The sequence below is a fragment of the Oncorhynchus clarkii genome, chromosome 18, assembly GCF_045791955.1.
Source record: "Oncorhynchus clarkii lewisi isolate Uvic-CL-2024 chromosome 18, UVic_Ocla_1.0, whole genome shotgun sequence".
Classification (NCBI taxonomy): Eukaryota; Metazoa; Chordata; class Actinopteri; order Salmoniformes; family Salmonidae; genus Oncorhynchus; species Oncorhynchus clarkii.
The window spans coordinates 32550397-32575392 of record NC_092164.1 but is presented as its reverse complement, the minus strand read 5'-3'; the positions used below and the strand labels follow the sequence as shown (position 1 = coordinate 32575392).

The 24996-nt window shown below is 41.0% G+C and overlaps 1 protein-coding gene across 3 annotated transcripts in view; it reads left to right on the top strand.

Annotated features, from left to right (window-relative positions):
- Positions 1-24996, top strand: part of LOC139373345 (protein PRRC2A-like) — a 48015-nt gene that overhangs the window by 13972 nt on the left and 9047 nt on the right. For 2 of the 3 annotated variants that reach the window (XM_071113753.1, XM_071113754.1), the window contains exons 3-13: positions 7176-7353; positions 7765-7861; positions 7956-8049; positions 8170-8313; positions 8707-8960; positions 12475-12715; positions 16175-16298; positions 16543-16747; positions 16896-16994; positions 17705-18317; positions 23298-23557. In XM_071113753.1, coding sequence (XP_070969854.1) covers positions 7176-7353; positions 7765-7861; positions 7956-8049; positions 8170-8313; positions 8707-8960; positions 12475-12715; positions 16175-16298; positions 16543-16747; positions 16896-16994; positions 17705-18317; positions 23298-23557 — 2309 coding nt within the window. The remainder of the gene's footprint in view (positions 1-7175; positions 7354-7764; positions 7862-7955; positions 8050-8169; positions 8314-8706; positions 8961-12474; positions 12716-16174; positions 16299-16542; positions 16748-16895; positions 16995-17704; positions 18318-23297; positions 23558-24996) is intronic. The other variant, XM_071113755.1, reaches the window with a different exon arrangement.

Sequence of the window (24996 nt, the reverse complement as noted above, 5' to 3'; positions counted from 1 at the left end):
TTTTTTGTGCAGGCTGTACACCCTTCATCAGTCTCTCATTCACAATTTGACAAGCACTTGATAATGCATCGAATTTCCCTGCAGCATCCTCTTTGTGTGGCCGTAATGACCCCTAAAAAATCCATGCCCCTTGTGGCTGTTGTGCCCTTGGGCTGAATATAATAATTATAATTAGGGCCGATTTCAAGTTTTCATAACAATCGGTAATCTGCATTTTGGACGCCGATTATGGCTGTTGCATTCCATGAGGAAACTGCTTGGCAGTCTGACCACCTGTTACGCTAGTGCAGCAAGGAGCCAAGTTAAGTTGCTAGCTAGCATTAAACTTAACTTTATAAAAAACAATCAATCTAAACTTCTTGACGCTACTCATCCCGTTAGCGGGATAATTGTCATCAACAACCGCTGAATTGCAGAGCGCCACATTCAAATAATATTACTAAAAATATTTATATTCATGAAATCACAAGTGCAATATAGCAAAACACAGCGTAGCTCTTTGTTAATCCACCTGTCGTGTCAGATTTTGAAAATATGCTTTACAGCTAAAGCAATCCAAGCGTTTGTGTAAGTTTATCGATCACTGGACAAAACATTACGAACACCTAGCATCAAAGTAGCTTGGTCACGAAAATCAGAAAAGCAATCAAATTAATCGTTTACCTTTGCTCTTCGGATGTTTTCACTCACGAGATTCCCAGTTACACAATAAATGTTCCATAAAGATTATTTTTATATCCAAAATACCTTGTTTGGCGCGTTATGTTCAGAAATCCACAAGCTCGAGCGGTCACGACAACGCAGACAAATTCCAAATAGTATCCATAATGTCCACAGAAACATGTCAAAAGTTTTTATAATCAATCCTCAGGTTGTTTTTAAAATATATAATCGATAATATATCAACCGCAACTGTCTTTTTTAGCAAGAGAGGGAGAGACAATGGCTGCCCAAGCTCTGTTGCGCAAGCAAGACTCATGCGAACACCTGACGCGATGTTATCTTTCTCGCTCATTTTTCAAAATGAAAGCCTGAAACTATGTCTAAAGACTGACACCTTGAGGAAGCGATAAGAAAAGGAATCTGGTTGATATCCCTTTAAATGGAGCAAAGGCAGGCTATGGAACATAGAGCTTTCAAAATAGAAGCCACTTCCTGGTTTGATTTTCATCAGGTTTTCGCCTGCAATATAAGTTCTGTTATACTCACAGACAATATTTTGACAGTTTTGGAAACTTTAGAGTGTTTTCTATCTTAATCTGTCAATATGTATGCATATTCTAGCATATGGGCCTGAGAAATAGGCCGTTTACATTGGGAACGTTATTTTTCCAAACATAAAAATAGTGCCACCTAGCTGAAAGAGGTTAACATAATCAGTAGTTAACTACACATGGTTGATATTACTAGGATAACTAGCCTGTTGCATATAATCAATGCAGTGCCTGTTAATTTGTCATCGAATCACAGCCTACGTCGCCAAACAGGTGACGTTTTAACAAAAGCGCATTCGTGAAAAAAGCACAATCGTTGCACGAATCTACCTAACCATGAACAACAATGCCTTTCTTAAAATCAATACACAGAAGTATATATTTTTTAAATCTGCGTATTTAGTTAAAAGGAATTAATTTGAGCAGGCAATATTAACTAGGGAAATTGTCACTTCTCTTGCGTTCATTTCATGCAGAGTCAGGATATATGCAACAGTTTGGGCCGCCTGGCTATTTGCGAACTAATCTGCCAGCATTTTACATAATTATGACATTGAAGGTTGTGCAATGTAACAGCAATATTTAGACTTAGGGTTGCCACCCTTTAGATAAAATATGGAACGGTTCCGTATTTCACTGAAAGAATAAACGTTTTGTTTTCTAAAAGATAGTTTGAGGATTTGACCATATTAATGACCAAAGGCTCGTATTTCTGTTTATTATAATTAAGTCTATCATTTGATATTTTTTATTTTATTTTTTATTTTATTTTATTTATTTCACCTTTATTTAACCAGGTAGGCAAGTTGAGAACAAGTTCTCATTTACAATTGCGACCTGATTGAGCGGTGGTAGGCAGCAGCAGGCTTGTAAGCATTAATTCAAACTTTACTGCGTTTGCTAGCAGCTCTTAGCAATGGTTGATTCACAGCGCTGTTTATGACTTAGTCTATCACATCCTGAAATTAGGCTTGGCAATAATAAAGTTCCTATTAGAATATCCAATAGTCAAAGGTAAATGAAATACAAATGGTATAGAGAGAAATAGTCGACGTGTCATAATTCCTATAATAACTACAACCTAAAACTTCTTAACTGGGAATATTGAACCACCAGCTTTCATATGTTCTGAGCAAGGAACTTAAACGTTAGATTTTTTTACATGGCAAATATTGCACTTTTACTTTCTTCTCCAACACTGTTTTTGCATTATTTAACTGACTTGCCTGGTTAAATAAAACAAAACATTCTCCCGACTGCGTGGTCTGAAGCACATTTCACTCATATGGCTCTCTGTCAAGATGAGTAGACCAAAAAAACAGCAAAAGCATTCTCCTATGGCAATCTACTATCCACCATAGTATAAAAGTTGACCTTCTCTATCTTGAAATAAATATTCCCAAACATAGTCCGGGACAGTTGTGGGATGCGAAATATCCCAAATTAATGCAACCACTACCATCCCCCCAAAAAATGTAAGCAATGAGAATGACACAACAGATGAGAGAGAACGTTTAGCTTCAAAATTAGATACACTATGAAGCTATTTCTTCACATAAGCGCAGCAATGTGCACACGGCAGTAGGCTATATGCGCAAATGTTCCTTTAGCAGGAAAGCACCACTCTCAAAAGTGACTGCACATGTGATGCTTTTATTATAAACTTGAAACTTGAAAGGGTTACAAAAGTATCTCTAAAAGCCTTGATGTTCATCAATCCACGGTAAGACAAATTGTCTATAAATGGAGAAAGTTCAGCACTGTTGCTACTCTCCCTAGGAGTGGCCATCCTGCAAAGATGACTGCAAGACCACAGTGCATAATCTAACTAACTGTCTGTAGCTCAGCCCAAGAGGCAAGGATATGCATATTCTTGGTATCATTTGAATGGAAACATTCTGAAGTTTGTGGAAATGTTAATTGAATGTAGGAGAATATAACACAGTAGATCTGATGGATGGAAGGAAAGAGAAAGAAAGAGCATACGTTTTCTGTTTTTTATTGTTGTAGTATCATCTTTCACATGTACTAGAATAGCCACACAGTCAGATAGGATGCTGGAGATAATTTTGATGGATATCACAAGAGGGCAACTGTAGGTGTGCAAAGTTTCAGACTGATAACTTCAGGAATGGGTGAGCTACATGACATTTAGCATGAAGTCACCCAGGTGTCACCCACAAGTTGCCCAAATGTACCCAAGTGGCCGAATTGGTGAAATGACCTATAACTATATACAGCCGTGCAAATAACTATATACAACATATCAAAAAGCAATTCTAACACACACAAATGTAAAAAAAATATATATATATATATATTAGAAAATAAATATTTTTAAAAAACAGTACACCCCTTGGAAGTCCTCGTCACAATATTTTGCTGCCTGTGCCATGCCCCATAGTAGTCTTTCTGATGTAAAGCAGAGGCAAACTGAACAAGTGGTGCCTTTCATGCGACACAGAACACAACAACGCCTCCATGCTGTGCCCTTTTGGCCCTGAGGCACAGTCATGCCTGCAGTAATGAACTGTGGCATATGAACACCACTGGGGGCAGAGGTAGAGCGGGCAGCTTGGCACCGGGGGCTCCCAGTCGGAGTCGCTATCACTGTGAAAGAAAACATTATAAAAATATTTGTATTGTATGAGCCTTTTATCATCACATAAAATAAACAAATATGTATTGTATAGAGCAGAGGGAACAGTCACTAAGGTGAAGTGCTGTTCCATTCAACTCTGGCCAATGTTGTGGGCCTGCGCTCGCCACCAGCACCCAATGGCTATTTCATATGGAAATGAAGAGGAGTAGCAGGCGCAGTGGCCATGTGTGTGTTTGCTGTTCTACTCCATTCCATTTGAATAAAAAAAATGGAAAATATAATCTGACTTGGGAAAAAAAAAAAATAATAATAATAAAAAAAAAAAAATATATATATATATATACACACACACCCCCACACCCAAACAAACCAACACACACACACAAACAAACCACACATTTCATTGCAAAAGTGTTTATTTAAATTTTTTATATATAATATATTATTTTTTATATTTCATAAAACGGCATTAGCACTTACCCGTCCAGAAGTACGTCATGTCCTTGCAGAAACAGCTCCTCAGTTTGTTTGAATCATAACACTCCAAGATTCCTCAAACAAAAAATCTGTCTCACTTTTTCACTTTCACTTTAGACTTTGACTTCGCTTTACCTGATTTATTCGCCATGATATCTTCAATGAAATCGTTGAAGCTACAACTTTCCGAAATACAGCTGCGCGTAAAAAGCCTTACAGCAACTCCTCTGATCGTCAAGGCGAGAGTGGAGTTCCCTGCGCGTGCGATTACAAACAAGGAATTGTGGTCCAACCCAAAACCATTACATACTGGCGTTTACCTCCGCTCATTGGCTATCTACCCAGCTAGATTTCAAGAAGATCAGTGGTCATTGGGCAGAAATATAGTCAATCAATGAAGCTTAGCTGAAATTATTGGTGCGTAAGGTAGTCATTGCTCGTTGTCTTCAAATCAGTTCACTTTGGTCAATATTCCCCGCAAAAAAAACAATGACGTTTGGCTGTGTTGCAAACATCCAGAGGAATGCACTGAAACCAACCATGACTAGATAAACAATGTTTTACCGTGTGTAATTACGTCGAATGCTCCGTAAAAAATTGATAGAGATGGAATTCACGGCACAAACGAAAGAAAACGGCACTTCATTTGATCACTGGGACCCTCATGAAGAGAAATAAGAGCAAGATATCAGGTTGTAAGTCATAATTTTACCTTCAGATGTGAATGTGTAAAAACTGTCATGGCGGAAAATGCATGGGATTTGTTCTCTGTAATAGCTATTTTTAATTGGAAAACATAGTTTGATTACCAAGATTCTAATCTTTTGAAGGGTGTAAGACACTTGCATTTCCAAGAATGTTTAATGTTACGAAGTTGTATTTTTAGTTGTCACTCTGAAATTTCCCCTGATGTTGATCCCTGTACGGGGATCGCAGCCATAACAGGTATTAAGAAGAATCCTAGAGTGTCAGCTAAAGATTTACAGAAATCTCTGGAACGTGCAAACATCTCTGTTGACGTGTCTACGATACGTAAAACACTAAACAAGAATGTTGTTCATGGGAGTCACCACTGAAGAAGCCACTGCTGTCCAAAAAAAAAACATTGCTGCATGTCTGAAGTTTGCAAAAGTGCACCTGGATGTTCCACAGCGCTACTGGCAAAATATTCTGTGGACAGATGAGTTGTTTGGAAGGAACACACAACACTATGTGTGGAGAAAAAAAAGCCAACATCAAAACCTCATCCCAACTATAAAGTATGGTGAAGGGAGTGTCATGGTTTGGGGCTGCTTTGCTGCCTCAGGGCCTGGACAGCTTGCTGTCATCGGTGGAAAAATGAATTCCCAAGTTCATCAAGACATTTTACAGGAGAATGTTACTATCTGTCCGCCAATTGAAGCTCAACAGAAGTTGGGTGATGCAACAGGACAACGACCCAAAACACAGAAGTAAATCAACAATAGAATGGCTTCATCAGAAGAAAATACACCTTCTGGAGTGGCCCAGTCAGACTCCTGACCTCAACCCGATTGAGATGCTGTGGCATGACCTCGAGAGGTTCACACCAGACATCCCAAGAATATTGCCGAACTGAGACGGTTTTGTAAAGAGGATTGGTCCAAAGTTCTTCCTGGCCGTTGTGCAGGTCTGATCCGCAACTACAGAAAGTGTTTGGTTGAGGTTATTGCTGCCAAGGGTTCACATACTTTTCCCACCCTGCACTGTGAATGTTAACAGTGTGTTCAACAAACACATGGAAAATATAATTTTGTGTGTTATTAGGTTAAGCAGACTGTCTATTGTTGTGACTTAGATGATCAGGTCAAATGTTATGACCGATTTTTGCATAAATCCAGGTAATTCCAAAGGGTTCACACTACTTTCCACTATATGTACAGAGGTAAGGTGACTAGGCAACAGAAAATTAGAAGGATTAATAGCAGCTTGTATGTGTGTAGATTCAGTATTAATGTAGGTGCATATTATGTGTGAGTGAGATGTGTGAGTGAGCAGATGATGGAGTGAGAGTAGCTTACATCCTTCATGAGAACTGGAGTTACACATGTAAATCCTGTCTTGTATTTGGCTCCGTTTCATATAAAATGCCTATGTAGTTTGTTCCCTCCATTGATCACGTAAACTCTGTTATCGTAAATATGCTTTGCTTGGGCTTACTCAAGGGCTATTCAACTGGTGGCCCGCAGGCCAGATTCGGACCGTTTATTATTTTAGACTGGCCCTTTGATCAATTTTGAACAATAATGTCTTACTGTGTCAGTGAAAGGGAGAACTCCAATACATGATGACAAGCCATATTAGCTAGTATCTAGGCCAGTGTCTATAATAATGTTGATTGGGGGAAAGATGAATGGAGCAAAGTACTGAGCGATCCTTGATGAAAACCTGCTCTTCCAGCAGTACAACGTCCCTAAGCACACAGCCAAGACAACATAGGAGTGGCTTCTTGACAAATTCAATTATTAGTGGGTCTCATGGTTGTGGAAGGCTTATTTCTTTCTTTCTTTAACCTTTACCTAACTAGGCAAGTTAAAGGTTTATATTTAGCTGGGTATAATTTCACAAGCCCTGCATTCATTCGATTTTCGACTACTATTTGAAATGCAGTAATAGTTGACCCTTTACATTCTACAACATAAAAAAAAAAATCAAGATATGCTTTTTAGGCCTTCTCACCCAGCCCTAGTTGTAACTCAATTCTCTGCAGTTCTTGTGGAGTCTTTATCAAACGCCTACATCGGCGATAACCACTGTTGTTTTCATGACCTCATCTCCCCTCCCATTTGGTTCTCAGTGGTCTCAAGTTACTGTGGTCTTTCTGCTAATGACCTCGTCTCCTCTCTCTCTTCCTCCCCCATCAGTTCCCCCCCGCCATGGCCTGCAGTCTCTTGGTAAAGTTGCCTCCGCGCGGCGCATGCCACCCCCTGCCAGCCTGCCCAGTCTGAAGGCGGAGAACAAAGGCAACGACCCCAACGTCTCGCTAGTTCCCAAAGACGGCACAGGATGGGCAAGCAAGCTGGAACCAGCAGACCCAAAGAGGTGAGGAGGGGGGCCCCCATGCACATTCCCCATGAGGCGCTCTATTGATTTCACTATACTAAATTATTCTCAGTCAGCACTCTATTCACTGAGCTTTACTATTTAACGTGGCTGGGTATTATTGCCTCTTGTTAAAAATCTACATCTGCCCAGAACTCGAATTGAATCGATTTATCATCTATATTGATGATTTATCTGAATTAGCAGGATTGTGTCCATCTTCAGAATAAATATATTCTAATGGTGATATGAATATAGAGATGCTATTTTATCTCAGGAAACGCCAGCAATACCGCCGTGGAACATCGGTAATAGGCCCCTACTAACTCGGTAACTGGCTCAATTGTCGGTGTGACTGACTGGCGTGTCTGACACTTACCCATCTGGCGTTTCTCTCTCTCCTTCTCTCAGTACCGATGTATTGTCAGAACCGCAGCTGGAGTTGCCGCAGCCTGTGGTTTCACAGACGCCTGTACCGACCCGCCCGAGAACCCCGCCAGCTCCAGAGGTACACACCAATTCCATATCAATGTGAACTGAAACACAACATGGTTCCATACCGCCATGGTCCTTATTGTTGTGCTGTTGTGTGTGTGTCTCAGGCTCCACCTCCGGTTCCCGCCCCGGTTTCAGCCCAGGCCGCAGGGGCAAGGTCCTGGGCTCAGGCCAGTGTTACACATGGAGCACAAGGAGATGGTGAGTATCATACTTTACATCTGTCACGTCTCCGCCGACTTGACTGCATCATCAATGGCTTCCTAACTAACTCGCGTCTGGATATTTAACTGTGAGTAACCCCTCTCTCGCACCATACAGGTGGAAAGGGATCAAACCAACCGTCGCCATTCTCTCGCGAGGAATTTCCCACCCTGCAGGCGGCTGGCGACCAGGACAAAGCTGGCAAAGAACAGGGCACTGCAGATCAGTGGTATGGGCCCGGACCAAGCCTCCGCCCTCCGAGTGAGTAACGCTCATTTCTGTATAGGTTATTATAGACCACACAGTGAAGAGGGCTACCAACAGAACAAGAAGCAGTGGTCAGAACAAGTGCATTTTTTTTCATTTCTTTGTAAAAAAATAAAATAAATAAATGTCCTAAAATTCCCACATTTTCCAGACATGCCAGTTGGAGAATTACCTCCCTGCTTATTCACTCCTGAGTCTAAGATTCCTCTCACTGAAAGAAAGAAAAAAATAAATTTTTGGAAACAGTTCTGTAACTAGGACATCGGTTATGGCAAGATTTCATTGCATGTCCAGTGTTTCTTCCTGAATACAAATGCTGGTATAAGTGGCTTCTATTCCCTCCTGTTTTTTTTAACCTCTTTTCCTTGTTTTTCCCCCTCTCCCCAGACATGACGAGTTGGCGGGACGGTGGGGGCCGCGCCTTGGCACCCACCGGGGAGGGGGTCGCAGAGGGTGGCCCAGGCGGGACTCTGGTCATGGAGGGGGCTGCCGTTGGTGGCCAGGCAGGCCAACCTCTCCACCAGCAGCAGAACCCACAGTCCCATGGGCCGCCTAGGAACCCCCCTGCCAGCAGCCCCGTGCTGCCCCAGACCCCCGTGGGCCCTGGCTTCCCACAGTACAGAGGGATCATGCCTCCATTCGTAAGTCTACTCCTGGTGTGATCTCTGCATGTGTGCTCACAATAGATGTAGCTTTCAGAAAGTGGTCACGCCCCTTGACTTTTTCCACATTTTGTTATTACAGCTTGAATTTAAAATGGATTACATTTAGATTTTGTGTCACTGACCTACACACAGTACCCCATAATATCAACGTGGATTTTCATATATATTTTTATGTTAACAAATTAATAAACAATTAAAAGGTGAAATGTCTTGAGTCAATAAGTATTCAACCCATTTAAGAAAAACTTCTAGTTCAGGAGTAAAATGTTGCTTAATAAGTCACATAATAAGAGCGCATGGGATTCACTCTGTTTGCAATAATAGTGTTTAACGTGAGTTTGTAATGACTACCTCATCTCTGTACCCTACACATACAATTATCTGAAAGGTACCTCAGTCGAGCAGTGAATTTTAAACAGATTCAACCACAGACCAAGAGGTTTTTCAATGCCTCGCAATGAAGGATACCTATTGGTAGATGGGCAAAAAAAATAAACAAGACATCGAATATCCCTTTGAGCATGGTGAAGTTAATCATTACACTTTAGATGGTGTATCAATACACCCAGTCACTAGAAAAATACAGGCGTCCTGCCTAACTCAGTTGCCGGAGAGCAAGGAAACAGCGAGTTTCAGCGATGAGACAAGACTGTAACTACCAATTGGATACTGGAGGTCGACCGATTATGATTTTTTTCAACACCGATACCGATTATTGGAGGACCAAAACAAGCCGAAACCGATTAATTCTGCCGATTTTTATTTATTTATTTGTAATAATGACAATTACAACAATACCGAATGAACACTTATTTTAACTTAATATAATACATCAATAAAAATAAATATAGCCTCAAATAAATAATGAAACATGTTCAATTTGGTTTAAAATAATTCAAAAACAAAGTGTTGGAGAAGTAAAAGTGCATTATGTGCCATGTAAGAAAGCTAACGTTTGAGTTCCTTGCTCAGAACATGAGAACATATGAAAGCTGCTGGTTCCTTTTAACATGAGGCTTTAATATTCCAAGGTAAGAGGTTTTAGGTTGTAGTTAATATAGTATTTATGACTATTTCTCTATACCATTTGTATTTCATATACCTTTGACTATTGGATGTTCTTATAGGCACTATAGTATTGCCAGTGTAACAGTATAGCTTCCGTCCCCCTCCTTGCCCCTACCTGGGCTCGAACCAGGAACACATCGAAAATAGCCACTCTCGAAGCAGCGTTTACCCATCGCTCCACAAAAGCCTCAGCCCGTGCAGAGCAAGGGGAATAACTTCTCAAAGTCTCAGAGCGAGTGACGTTTGAAACGCTATTAGCGCACACCCCGCTAACTAGCTAGCCATTTCACATCGGTTACACCAGCCATTAGGCCGATAGGCTTGATGTCATAAACAGCGCTCAGCTTGCGAAGAGCTGCTGGCAAAAAGCATGAAAGTGCTGTTTGAATGAATGCTTACGGGCCTGCTGCTGCCTACCATCGTTCAGTCAGACTGCTCTATCAAATCATAGACTTAATTATAACATAATAACACACAGAAATACGAGCCTTTGGACATTAATATGGTCGAATCCGGAAACTATAATTTCGAAAACAAAACGTTTATCATTTCAGTGAAATACGGAACCGTTCGGTATTTTATCTAACGGATGGCATCCCTAAGTCTAAATATTCTTGTTACATTGCACAACCTTCAATGTTATGTCATAATTATGTAAAATTCTGGCAAATTAGTTCGGAATGAGCCAGGCTGCCCAAACTGTTGCATATACCCTGACTCTGCGTGCAATGAAAGCAAGATAAGTGACAATTTCACCTGGTTATTATTGCCTGCTAACCTGGACTTATTTTAGCTAAATATGCAGGTTTAAAAATATACTTCTGTGTATTGATTTTAAGAAAGGCATTAGTGTTTAGGTACAGTCGTCCAACGATTGTGCTTTTTCCCGCAAATGCGCTTTTGTTAAATCATCCCCCAGCGTTGCATCGATTATATGCAATGCAGGACACGCTAGATAAACTAGTAATATCATCAATCATGTGTAGTTAACTAGTGATTATGATTGATTGTTTTTTATAAGATAAGTTTAATGCTAGCTAGCAACTTACCTTGGCTTCTACTGCATTCGCGTAACAGGCAGGCTCCTCCTGGAGTGCAATGAGAGGCAGGTGGTTAGAGCGTTGGACTAGTTATAACTGTAAGGTTGCAAGATTGGAACCTTACAATCCCCCAAGCTGACAAGGTGAAAGCCTGTTTGCAAAGGCACTAAAGTAAAACTGCAAAACGTGGCAAAGAAATTAACTTCATGTCTTGAATACAACATCACTAAATACCACTCATCATATTTACAAGCATGGCGGTGGCTGCATCATGTTATAGGTATGCTTGTCATTGGCAAGGACTAGGGATTTTTTTGGGAGGATAAAAAGAAACTGAATAAAGCTAAACACAGGCAAAATCCTAAAGGAAAACCTGGTTCAGTCTGCTTTCCAACAGACACTGGGAGACAAATTCACAATTCATCTGGACAATAACCTAAAGCACAAGGCCAAATATGCACTGTTTCTTACCAAGATGACAGTAAATTTTCCAGAGGGCCTAGTTACAGTTTTGACTTAAATCAACATGCAATATATTGCAAGACTTGAAAATAGCTGCCCAGCAATGATGAACAACCAACTTGACAGATCATGAATAATCTTTTTTGGAATAATGTGCAAATATTGTACAATCCAGGTGTGGCAAGCACGTAGAGACTTACCTAGAATACTCAAAGCTGTAAATGTTGCCAATGGTGACACTTAACATGTTATGACTCGGGGGCAGGAATAATTCTGTATTTATTTTCATTAAATTTGCAAAAATGTCATATTTTTCCTCGCTATATAGGGTATTGTGTGTAGATGGTTGAGATAGGGGAAAAACACATTTTATATATATTTTTTTATTCAGGCTATAAGATAACAAAATGTGGAATAATTCAAGGGGTATGAATACTTTGAGGGCACTGTATTATCTCAGTAGCTAGTTTTTCATCCATTTGTAAAAGATCTTCAAGCGGCAACGCCTGTTCTTAATATTCACACAAAATATATGCACACTTTACCGGCAGCCATTTCCATCAAACTGGCTTGTTGCAAATATAAAGCGTGTGTGATTACTTTAAACGCACTTTGTCGTATAACGTTTTATATACCAAATAAAAAACTGAACTTCAATGTGTTTCCATTGTTTTTTTTGCTCTGTTGGTTTTGGAACGAAGTCTTGACAATACTGTCATTTTAATTAGGTGTTTCTGTACATCAGTGGGTATCTCGTTAGCGACGTTTCCCATTGTATATTAAGGTGTTAGAACATCACACTGTTACAGGTACACACAGATGGGCTCACAGCCTGTTAGCCACCAGTGTAGCAGCAGTCTATTGTCAATCTCTGCTTTTTTGCACCAATGCTTTTGTGTATCTCTTTTTCTGTCTCTCAGATGTACCCTCCCTACCTGCCCTTCCCACCTCCGTACGGCCCCCTGGGGCCCTATGGGTACCCTCCACCTGGTGAGGCACCTCCCAGGTTTCGCCAGCAGGGTCATGACGGTCGTGGGCGTCCCCAGGGCGGTCCCCGTGGTGGGGGAGGAGAGATGGTGAAGCGACCCTCCATCCTGAAGCAGGATGACCTGAAGGAGCTAGACGAACTGGACCACCAGGACGGAGACGAGGGCTGGGCAGGTGAGAGAGAGAAAGGGGGAGGAGATGTCAGGACTCATGAACACTTATATTTATTGATTATACTGCTCAGAGAGCAGTGGCAAGTTTAAAAATCATCACATGAATAATATGGGTACACTGTTCAATTGATATGAGAACATACCTTAAACAAGATGGGAAAATTATGACTGGATAGCACTTTATGAAAGCATTATGATTTAATAATATAATGTTTGAAAATTACACATTGTGACACAGATTTTTATTTCTCCACCATAATCGCAAAGAATACATTTTTTTCTTCTGTTTGGCAAAAGAAGCCAATTGAGCATGACCCCCACCCACCACAAGGAAGCCAGCCGCAAGGGTTACTATTCCGCTTTCATTCTTTTTCAACCCGAATTTATTCTAATATAGCGGGAGTTTGCTAATACATGGAGAAACAAAGTGGGCATCACATTTGACTGCATCTCATGGATCCAGTAGTGCTGTGAGTAGGGGAGGGGAGACCTACCAGGTTTATCCAAGTGAGGATACATCTGATACCCTCTGTGGGTGTCATTGTATGCTGACGATTCATGTTTTAAATCCGCAATCTGGATCCCTGCTCAGCCTCATGGAGAATATAGATAATTATTCTATCCTCTCTGGATTACAACAGAACTATGATAAGTACCATATTACGTATTGGATCGCTAAAAAATACAACTTTTACATTACTGTGTAGTTTACCAATAAAATGATAAGATGGTGAGGTTGACATACTCGGTATTCATATCCCGAAAGCAAGTAATGATCTCACTACAATACTTTTTTATAGAAAGTTGGCAACATGGAAAGGACAGTACCTGTCTATTTGTGAAAAAAATCACCCTGATCAACTCTTAACTGGTCATATCCCAGTTTAAATATAAACGCAACATGCAACTATTACAAAATTCATATAAGTAAATCAGTCAATTGAAATTAATTCATTAGGCCCTAATCTATGGATTCCACATGACTGGGAATACAGATACACATCTGTTGGTCACAAATACCTTTAAAAAAGGTAGGGGTATGGATCAGAACCAGTCAGTATCTGGTGTGACCACCATTTGCCTCATGCAATGTGACATCTAATTGTGGCCTGTGGAATGTTGTCCCACTCCTCTTCAATGACTGTGCGAAGTTTCTGGATATTGGCACGAACTGGAACACACTGTTGTGCATGTCGATTAAGAGCATCCCAAACATGCTCAATGGGTGACATGTCTGGTGAGTATGCAGGTCATGGAAGAACTGGGACATTTTCAGCTTCCAGGAATTGTGTACAGATCCTTGTGACATGGGGCCATGCATTATCTTGCTGAACCATGAGCTGGTGATGGCGGATTATTGTCACGACAATGGCCTCAGGATCTTGTCACGGTATCTCTGTACATTCAAATTGCCATCGATAAATTTAATTTCTGTTCGTTGTCAGTAGCTTATGTCTACCCATACCATAACGGCACAAGGTGCACCTGTTTTAGTGATCATGCTGTTTAATCAGTTTTTTGATATGCCACACCTGTCAGGTAGATGGATTATTTTGGCAAGGAGAAATTATCACTGACAGGGATTTTTTTAAATGTGTGCACAACATTGAGATAAGCTTTTTGTGTGTGTGGAAAATTTCTGCCATATTGTATTTCAGTAAATGTGAAGTTTATATTTTTGTTCAGTGTACTTATGGCCCTGCCCACACATAACAACCTGTTTTTTTTATTTTATTATATGAGCAACAATATTCCACTTTATTTGGAATGGCAAGCCAGATAAAATTACACGTTCCTATTTATATAATGAATAAGAATTTGGAGGGCAGAAATGATTAAATATTAAAGCATTGGTGGACCTCACTAAAGCAGGGATCATCAACTAGTTTCAGACGGGACTATTTTTTTCTTGAGAGGATGGTTGGAGGGGCCGGAACCTAATTACAAATAATTTGTAGACTGCAAGAAGCCCAAACAGATATGTTTGACTAAAAATAGAAATCTGGTTGCAATTTGACTTTAATCCACCAGAAAAGACCGAACAAATGTTACGGTTAAACTCAAATATACTAATTGATTTAAAAAAACAACGTTTTTTTAAGATATCTTTGTAAATTATATAACTTCACCAGTCCTATGTCACACATGCAGTTAACAAAAATATATGGACATGTCTGTTCTATTCAATATTACAACCAACTGATTGCAGCATTACCACAAAAATGGAGGCATGTGGAAGGGGGCGAAGGTAAGGAACTTTTCTGTCAGCCCTGCATTAATAAAATAAATTGTGATAAGGACCAACATTTTTACAGCTGTGCCATACAGGTTGCAAAGTAGTTGGGAAGAGATTTTCGATGTGCCGATTCCATGGCACATGGTTTATGAAGTGATACATAAAACGACACTGGTTTCAAAATGTAGTTTTTCAATTTAAATTAGTAGACAACATTCTATTGGTAGAATTTCATCTATATGGGGGACAAAACCATCCCTGCTCTGCAGAATTATCTGAAAAGAGATGGAATCATTAGATCACTTGTTTTGGTACTGCCTTTATGTAGCTTGTTTTTGGTCACAGGTTCAGGAATTGCTGAAGAATTGCAGTATTTACCTGGATTTAACTTTGCAAATTGCCCTGCTGGGGGATTTGAAAAGTAATAGTCAATCGATCAATAATATAATTATTCTGTAGAAGCTATGAGAATAAAGGTTCAGAACTTTTGTGAAACAGCACAGTTTAAAAATATCTGTCAATTAGAAATCAAAACTAGATGGTTTTCAGAGATAGCTGGGTGGGGTTGAGGGTAGGGCGGGGCGATATGACAAATCTCATATCCCAAAATAGGTCATTTCATATAACGATACATCACTATTTAGCACATTTTCTATTAATTAAATGAATAAATAGTTTATATAAAATGTATTTTGAATTATACTCAACAAATCAAGGTACTTACTCATATTTTATTTATCCTTTTACTGAGAACCTTTGTGCAAATTTTCAATTAAGCATGTAACAAAATATTAATGTATAACATCTGCAAAGGTAAATAGAAAACACTTCAACTATAGTTGCAGTCAAAATAAATAGGCCTAAAATGTGAATATGGTCTAAAATATCCAAACCAAACATAATATCATTTAAAAAAATTTTTTATAATAAATTGTGTAAAATATACTGTGTACGTAAAATGTATATAGTATGTATAAGCAGGAAGTAAAAGCCTAAGTATTGTTGTCCGTTAGTTTACTTCAATTAGGGGAGGGGTGGTCGTATTAGGGGAAATTAATAAATATATATGGGGGATTGGAAATTATGCAGAAAATGACATTGATAGATTGTGGCTTCTATCTGCAATATTAAAGCTGATCTACCCCCTAAAAATGGTGGTGGATGTCAGTGGTACAAATGCGTTCCATTGTGCTTCTACTCTGAACCGTTTGGCCTGTCAAACAGGGGCACATGAGGAGATCGACTACTCAGCCAAGTTAAAGTTCAGCGACGATGAAGGAGAAGAAGATGAGGAGAGGAACGAGAGACCCGAGAGGAGGGAAAGAAGCGAGAGCAAGAACGGCCCACGGTATGTCCCACAGTAGCTGCCCAACATAACAGAACGACATGGTGTGGGAAATACAATTTGACCTTTTCAAACGTTTTGTACTGTTCTCTGCTCGCAATCCTCCTTTGTGCCATCTAGACCGAGACACCCGCATAAATGGTTTCTGAATTAATAAATGACGGAGACAGAAAATAACGAATTCATGAAATGAGTTGTTGCATGTGGGATTGCTTTTGACGTGACACACTCTTATTTCCTTCCCCAGGGAGATACAGGGGTCTCAAGAAGGTCCCCTTCAGGTGGTCCAGCGCTCCCGAGCCTCTGACAGTGGAGGGGACAGGGACACCAGCTGCACCCCTCCCTCCAATGCTGACCAGGACTGCTCCCCACCCCCCTCAAGCAAGCCAGGGTGGGCTGAGGAGGGGTGCAACAGCGGCTGGGGGGGCCAAATTGCCCCCGCCACCTTCCAGGTACGGCTAGTCTAGTAGACGTTCAGAGGCAGCTCAGGGATAATATGCAAGTGAACAGTGACTATTTCATAGTAAAAAGCACAATTGCTTTGAGGACGTGGATATTAACGTAATGGCTAACTAACCTGTGACTGCCTGTACACTACAGGGGCGTAGGCCTGGACTGGGTGGCCCCCGGGAGCAGCCCTCCCCCCCACCTGGGCCTCTCCTCCACCAGGGACAGGGGCCTTACTCCTACTACCGACAGGTATCTGCCTACCTGGGGAGAGAGAGGGCCTCGTATATACACTGAGTATACAAAACATTAAGAACACCTGCTCTTTCCATGAGACCGACAAGTGAATCCAGGTGAAAGCTATGATCGTTTATTCATGTCTCTTGTTAAATCCACTTCAATCTGTGTAGATGAAAGGGAGGCGACGGGTTAAAAAAATATTTTTAAGCCTTGAGACAATTGAGATATGGATTGTGTATGTGTGCCATTCAGAGGGTGAATGGGAAAACATAGTAAAGTGCCTTTGAGCTGAGTATGGTAGTAGGTGCCAGGTGCACTAGTTTGAGTGTGTCAAGAACGGCAACAGTGCTGGGTTTTTCATGCTCAACAGTTTCCCATGTTTATCAAGAATGGTCCACGTCCGAAAGGACATCTGGCCAACATGACACAAGCATCGGCGTCAACATGGGCCAGCATCCCTGTGGTAGGCTTTCAATACCTTATAGAGTCCATGCACCTACAAATTGAGTGTTCTGAGGGCCAAGGGGAGTGCAATTCAATATTAGGAAGGTGTTCCTAATGTTTTGTATACTCAGTATATATCCGCACAGCATTTTCACACACTTTTTTGCGGTTCGGTTATTAAGTTTAGTTATTCATACCATCATACCAGGGAAGTTTTATTTTCATAATGCAGCTAAGATTGTGTGTGTGTGTCCTCATTCCATTTTCTCCTCTCCCAGGACCGCAACTCTCCTAATCAGTCCGGCCCGGTGGTAGCCCCCGGAACTGTCTCTGCCTCCCTGGCCCCCGGGAAGCCCGCCCCCTCCCCACAGCTCCAACAGCAGCAGGCTACTTCCCCCGTCCCCGGAGGACCCACTCCTCCGCCTCAGACAGCTAGTTTGCTAGCTCCGCCCTCTGGTGAAGACGAGGACGAGACGTGGCGCCAGCGCAGGAAGCAGTCCTCCTCGGAGATCTCAGCCGCCGTTGAACGTGCCCGCCGGCGCCGCGAGGAGGAAGAGCGAAGGATGGAGGAAGAGCGGCGCGCGGCCTGCGCTGAGAAGCTGAAGAGGCTGGATGAGAAGGCCCAGCAGCAGGGTGGTGGTGGGAGCAGCGGAGGCTCAAAGCCCCCCAGTCTGGACGGCAACTCCGCCACGGCCGGAAGCCCCAGCCCTTCCCTATCGGCCTCGGCCTCCTCCCCTAACATCAGCCAGCCCCCTTCTCCCTGCGTGGACCATGACGAGCCCCCCCTTGCTGTCCTGGCTGCCCAGGTTTTGACCAGGGACCTAGTGCCAGGGCCCAGTCCCACCGACAGACAGAGGGCCAATAGCAACAGCAGCTATGACTCCATTACTGGTGAGTTTTGACTAGGGCTGTGGCGGTCATTACATTTTGTCAGCCGGTGATTGTCATTGCAAATAACTGCCGGCCTCACGGTAATTGACCGTTAATTAACTTAAACATGTTTAGCATCTCCTGGCTTCCATGCATAGCCTACAAGCCAATGATACGGAGCTTTTGGAACATCTACATTTTAAAGTCTAATAAATTAATTTAATGTAGCCTACACCATCACAATAAATCCATTACTTATTTTAAGCAGGTCTAAAGAAACATGATAAGAAAACAAATCTAGCCTCTTTCAGAAGAACATAATAGCATATTCTGAGTCGTTCTTATGTTAGGCCCTGATCTACGCTAGCTCATTTAGCAGACAAGATTTGCTTATAATTCCTGTGGCATTATTTTATAGTAAGAAAAAATACAATTTGAACATAGCTGAATAAATAGAACACATATTTTCACAATGATTTCTGAAGAAGTGCGCACATGCGGTTATTCTGTGTTGTGGTTAACAAAGAAACAGGACCTCCTATATGCTTCATTTAGAGTTATTTATGTAACTTTAGTTGTGATTCAAACGTTACACTACATGTTTTTAGATTTGTTTATACGTACTAAGGCTACATGATGCGACTAATGATGATTTGAAAAAAGTCTCATGAAATACATGCGCTCTGCTCTGTTTCTTGCGCAGGCTGCATACACTTCATCAGTCTCTCATTCACAATCTGGTCTTCACGTAGATATCTTAATCGAAAATTACTCCGGTTAAAGTGAGTCACACAGTAAAATACCACTTGAGTAAAAGTCAAAGTATTTGGTTTTAAATATTTAAATGTCGAAAGTCAATGTAATTACAAAAATCTACTTAAGTATCAAAAGTAAAAGTATGAATTATTTTATCATTCCTGATATTAAGCAAACCAGACAACATCATTTTCTTGTTTTATTTATTTACCGATAGCCAGGAGCACACTCCAGTACTCAGACATCATTACAAATTAAGCATGTGTGTTTAATGAGTCCGCCAGATCAGAGGCAGTAGGGATGACCAGGGATGTTCTCTTGATAAGTGTGTGAATTGGACCATTTTCATGTCCTGCTAAGCATTCAAAATGTAACACGTACTTTTGGGTGTCAGGGAAAATGTATGGAATAAAGTACATTTTCTTTAAGAGCATAGTGAAGTAAAAGTTGTCATAAATTATAAATGGTAAAGCATAGATACCCCAAAAAACGACTTAAGTAGTATTTATTTATATTTTTTATTTCACCTTTATTTAACCAGGTAGGCAAGTTGAGAACAAGTTCTAATTTACAATTGTGACCTGGCCAAGATAAAGCAAAGCAGTTTGACACATACAACAACACAGAGTTACACATGGAGTAAAACAAACATACAGTCAATAATACAGTAGAAAAATAAGTCTATATACAATGTGAGCAAATGAGGTAAGATAAGGGGAGGTAAAGGCAAAAATAAAGGCCATGGTGGCGAAGTAAATACAATATAGAAAGTAAAACACTGGCATGGTAGATTTGCAGTGGAAGAATGTGCAAAGTAGAAATAGAAATAATGGGGTGCAAAGGAGCAAAATAAATAAATACAGTAGGGGGGAGAGGTAGTTGTTTGGGCTAAATTATAGATGGGCTATGTACAGGTGCAGTAATCTGTGAGTTGCTCTGACAGCTGATGCTTAAAGCTAATGAGGGAGATAAGTGTTGATTTTTGTAGTTCGTTCCAGTCATTGACAGTAGAGAACTGGAAGGAGAGGCGGCCAAAGGAGGAATTGTTTTTTTGGGGTGACCAGAGAGATATACCTGCTGGAGCGCGTGCTACAGGTGGGTGCTGCTGTGGTGACCAGCAAGCTAAGGGGGGACTTTACCAAGCAGGGTCTTGTAGATGACCTGGAGCCAGTGGGTTTGGCGACGAGTATGAAGCGAGGGCCAGCCAACGAGAGCGTACAGGTCGCAGTGGTGGGTAGTTTATGGGGCTTTGGTGACAAAACAGATGGCACTGTGATAGACTGAATCCAATTTATTGAGTAGGGTATTGGAGGCTATTTTGTAAATGACATCGCCGAAGTCGAGGATCGGTAGGAGGGTCAGTTTTATGAGGGTATGTTTGGCAGCATGAGTGAAGGATGCTTTGTTGCGAAATAGGAAGCCAGTTCTAGATTTGGAGATTGGAGATGTTTGTTGTGAGTCTGGAAGGAGAGTTTACAGTCTAACCAGACACCTAGGTAGTTGTCCACATATTCTAAGTCCGAACCGTCCAGAGTAGTGATGCTGGACGGGCGGGCAGGTGCAGGCAGTGGTCGGTTGAAAAGCATGCATTTAGTTTTACTTGTATTTAAGAGCATTTGGAGGCCACGGAAAGAGAGTTGTATGGCATTGAAGCTCGTCTGGAGGGTTGTTAACACAGTGTCCAAAGATGGGCCTGAAGTATACAGAATGGTGTCATCTGCGTAGAGGTGGATCAGAGACTCACCAGCAGCAAGAGCGACAACATTGATGAATACAGAGAAGAGAGTCGGCCCAAGAATTGAACCTTGTGGCACCCCCATAGAGACAACCAGAGGCCCGGACAACAGGCCCTCCGATTTGACACACTGAACTCTTATCAGAGAAGTAGTTGGTGAACCAGGCGAGACAATCATTTGAGTACTTCTACTTGAGCACCTTATACCACTGACAGAAATAAATCAAATCATTCAAAAGTGGCTACTAATGATTTGGCCACAGAGGATCATTAGCTTCTTCCTCAAAAATAATTTGTGGATTGTTTTAAATCTCATTGCCTACAGTCAGAAGGAAAGGCAATGCGGCAAATGCCAAGTACATGATTGTTGAGTTGCGACTGCCATCGAAAGTAAAGACCCAGCCAGTCATATTGCAATGTTTCAAAATACAATGGCAGAAAGTAAATGGTTATTGATGTAATCTGTCTTTTAGTTATCAAAATGATCAACTTAATTGAGAGAACAATAGTATTGCCTGTCTTATTGGCACCAGCCTATGGACAAAGTTGTTATTGATCTGTTTGTAAGTGTCAGCAAAGTAGGCTACCTTGTAATTTGTCATGTTAAAAAATATTATGCTAATGTACCATTCATATAAAGTGTAGTAGAATAGCATCAAATGTGTTAATAGAAGGCCAACATTTTTCAGTGCAAAGAGAGAAGAAATCTGATATAGCCTATTAACTTCTTATGGTATAGGGGACGCTTTTGCGTCCCACTCTGCCAAAAGCCAGGGAAAATGCAGCGCAGAAAATTCAAATAAAATATATAAAAATCAAACTTTCATTAAATCACACATGTAAGATACTAAATTAAAGCTACACTCGTTGTGAATCCAGCCAACAGGTCAGGTTTTAATAAGGCTTTTCGGCGAAAGCATAAGAAGCTATTATCTGATGATAGCACAACAGTAAACAGAGGGTAGCATATTTCAACCCTGCAGGCGCTACACAAAACAAAGAAATAAAATAAAAAACATGCCTTACCTTTGACAAGCTTCTTTTGTTGGCACTCCAATATGTCCCATAAACATCACAATTGGTCCTTTTGTTCGATTAATTCCGTCCATATATATCCAAAATGTCAATTTATTTTGCGCGTTTGATCCAGAAAAAAAACAGCTTCCAAATTGCGCAATGTCACTACAAAATATTTCAAAAGTTGCCTGTGAACTTTGCCAAAACATTTCAAACTACTTTTGTAATACAACTTGAGGTATTTTTAAACATTAATAATCGATCAAATTGAAGACTGGTCTATCTGTGTTCAATACAGGAAGACAACAAACCAAGCTACTTTTCAAGTCTTGCGCAACTCTCAACAGTGTTACGCAGTTTGTAGATGGCCGTACTTCTTCATTGCACAAATGAATAACCTCAACCAAATTCCAAAGACTGGTGACATCCAGTGGAAGCGGTAGGAACTGAAAACAAGTCCTCTGGGTTTTGCCTGCTACATAAGTTCTGTTATACTCACAGACATGATTCAAACAGTTTTAGAAACTTGTGTGAGTGTTTTCTATCCAAATCTACTAATATTATGCATATCTTATATTCTTGGCATGAGTAGCAGGAAGTTGAAATTGGGCACGCTATTTATCCAAAAGTGAAAATGCTGCCCCCTATACCTTAAGAAGTTAACCTAGGCCTACTCTACGCTACACGCGCTCAGCCATACATAGCCATACATCGAACGTCTTTTTTTGCGAACAGTGACCACGTTTTTTTTCTTGTTTTTTTTTCACCTAAATTGTGACTATCCAATCTAGTCATCACATTACGAATAGTAGGCTGTCTTCAATTAATCTACAGATGCATGGAATGCTTTATTATAAAGGTGCATTTTTATGGTGAAAATTTGCTTCCCCTTAAATCTCACGCTGCCGGCTTCACCGGTTGTAAAGCAGATTAATGTGCTTAATTTTAAGAGTTGAGCAATAAATATAGCAGCACCAGAAAGCTGGGATCTTCTTTTAAATAGTGGCCAGCCAGAACATTTGTTTTTTCCCCACACGATTGTGCAATGCCTGGGCCTATAAGACCACATGTTTGACTAGGCTATGTGCTCTCCAATTGTGTTTCAGGGGGCCTAGGCCTATAAGCTATGTTTTGCGTTAGTTGGGCGTTATTATATAGTTGTGATACAAAACGTATAGGCCTATGGTCTAGGCTACCTGATGCATGTGACTACGATATGAACAAGTCATGCGCTGTTTCTTGTCTTAGGCTGCACATGATTGGCATCATTCACGTTCAAGACGTTCAATGTTTGGGCCATAGACAAAAGGCTAATATGGATTTCACCAAACAGTTGTGCATCTATGAAGTTGTTGATTTATCACATCTTAAATTCACAATAGTACCTTCCTTCAAATTTGATAGCATGTTACTTGTGCTCGTTCACATCTGCTTACCTCTTCAAACAAACAGGGGTATATCATTGCTGTATTCTCTCCCCTTCCTCCATCCAGACACCCAGGTGTATCCCCAGCCCCCCACTCCCCAACTGCAGCAGCCCTCTCTGGAGGTCCTGCTGCCTGGGGAAGAGAAGGAGGAGATCCTAGGTAGTGCTCACATCCGCAGCGGAGGAGGTGGTGGTGGAGGAGTGGTAGACCCAATGAAGGTAGAGGGCATGGGAGGAGGAGCAGGTCGCCAAGTCAGTGCACTCCCCGGGCAGGGCTTCTCCAAGTACCAGAAGTCCCTGCCTCCCCGCTTTCAGAGGCAGCAACAGGTCAGTCTAATAACCTATTGAAGTCATTACCAAAGGTACATTTATGGGTAATGATCTTAATAAGGACTACATTTGGTTCGCTATGCTGCTCGACTGAAATATTTAATTGGTCACTGGAAAAGGGTCCATTTCCAAATGTATGTGTCCAATTCCGAAAGACAACGAACCCTTTACGCCTGCCACTAGTCGACCAATCAGTCTACTCCCTTCACTCAGTAAGATATTAGAGGGTATTGTGAGTAAAGAAATATGGGAGTACATGGGAACTAATGATTTGATCACAGCCAATCCGCATGCTTATTGCAAAATACATTCTACTAACACTGCATTTGTTGACATGACTAATTAATGGCTCAGATGATGGCACGTTAGATTTCAGTGCAGCAAAATTACTCTTATTTACTTTCGTAAATATGCTTTTTCTTTTTCTAAATTGTATTTTAAAGTTTAAGGACTCTTCGAAGATGAGTCCAAATGAGGACTATTTGGACTAAGAAATCCTAATAAAATAAAATCGAAACTTGATGTGACGTAGACAAGAGCTGAGACATACACGGGGGGATGAAGCCCAGTCAAATCGACGTATATGGGGTATATATTGTCCCTTTCACATCCCAAATTGAAGTTCCATTCTACAAAGCAAGCAAACCGTTCCATTCACTGTCCCAGAAAAGAACCCCCGATCAATACAAACCAAATCAATGTGGGTCCAGAGTAGTTGTTCTGTCTTTGACACTGCATTTCAGATTGGCTTAACCTTCCCAAAGTGCCAGTTTGAGGAATTTACCACTACCTTTTTGTGGCTCCATTTTATGACTGCAGTTTGACAACAAACGCTATAAATAATCTGTGCTGATATAACACCATTTCTTTTTTTCAATTATAATGAATAGCAATATACAGTGCATTCGGAAAGTATTCAGACCCTTTGACTTTTTCCACATTTTGACTTTTTTCCTTATTCTAAAATGATTGCAATAGTTTCCCCCCCCCCTCATCAATCTACACACACTACCCCATAATGACAAACCCCCCCCCAAAAAATTGTGAATTTATAAAAAATATCAAACTAAAATATGACATTGACATAAGTATTCAGACTCAGTACTTTGTTGAAGTACCTTTGGCAGCGATTACAGCCTCGAGTCTTCTTGGGTATGACGCTACAAGCTTGGCACACCTGCATTTGGGGAGTTTCTCCCATTCTCTGCAGATCCTCTCAAGCTCTGTCAGATTGGATGGGGAGCGTCGCTGCACAGCTATTTTCACGTCTCTCCAGAGATATTCGATAAGGTTCAATTCTGTGCCCTGGCTGGGCCACTCAAGGACATTCAGAGACATTTCCTGAAGCCACTCCTGCTTTCTCTTGGCTGAGTACTTAGGGTCGTTGTCTGGAGCAGGTTTACATCAAGGATCTCTCTCTACTTTGGTCCATTCTT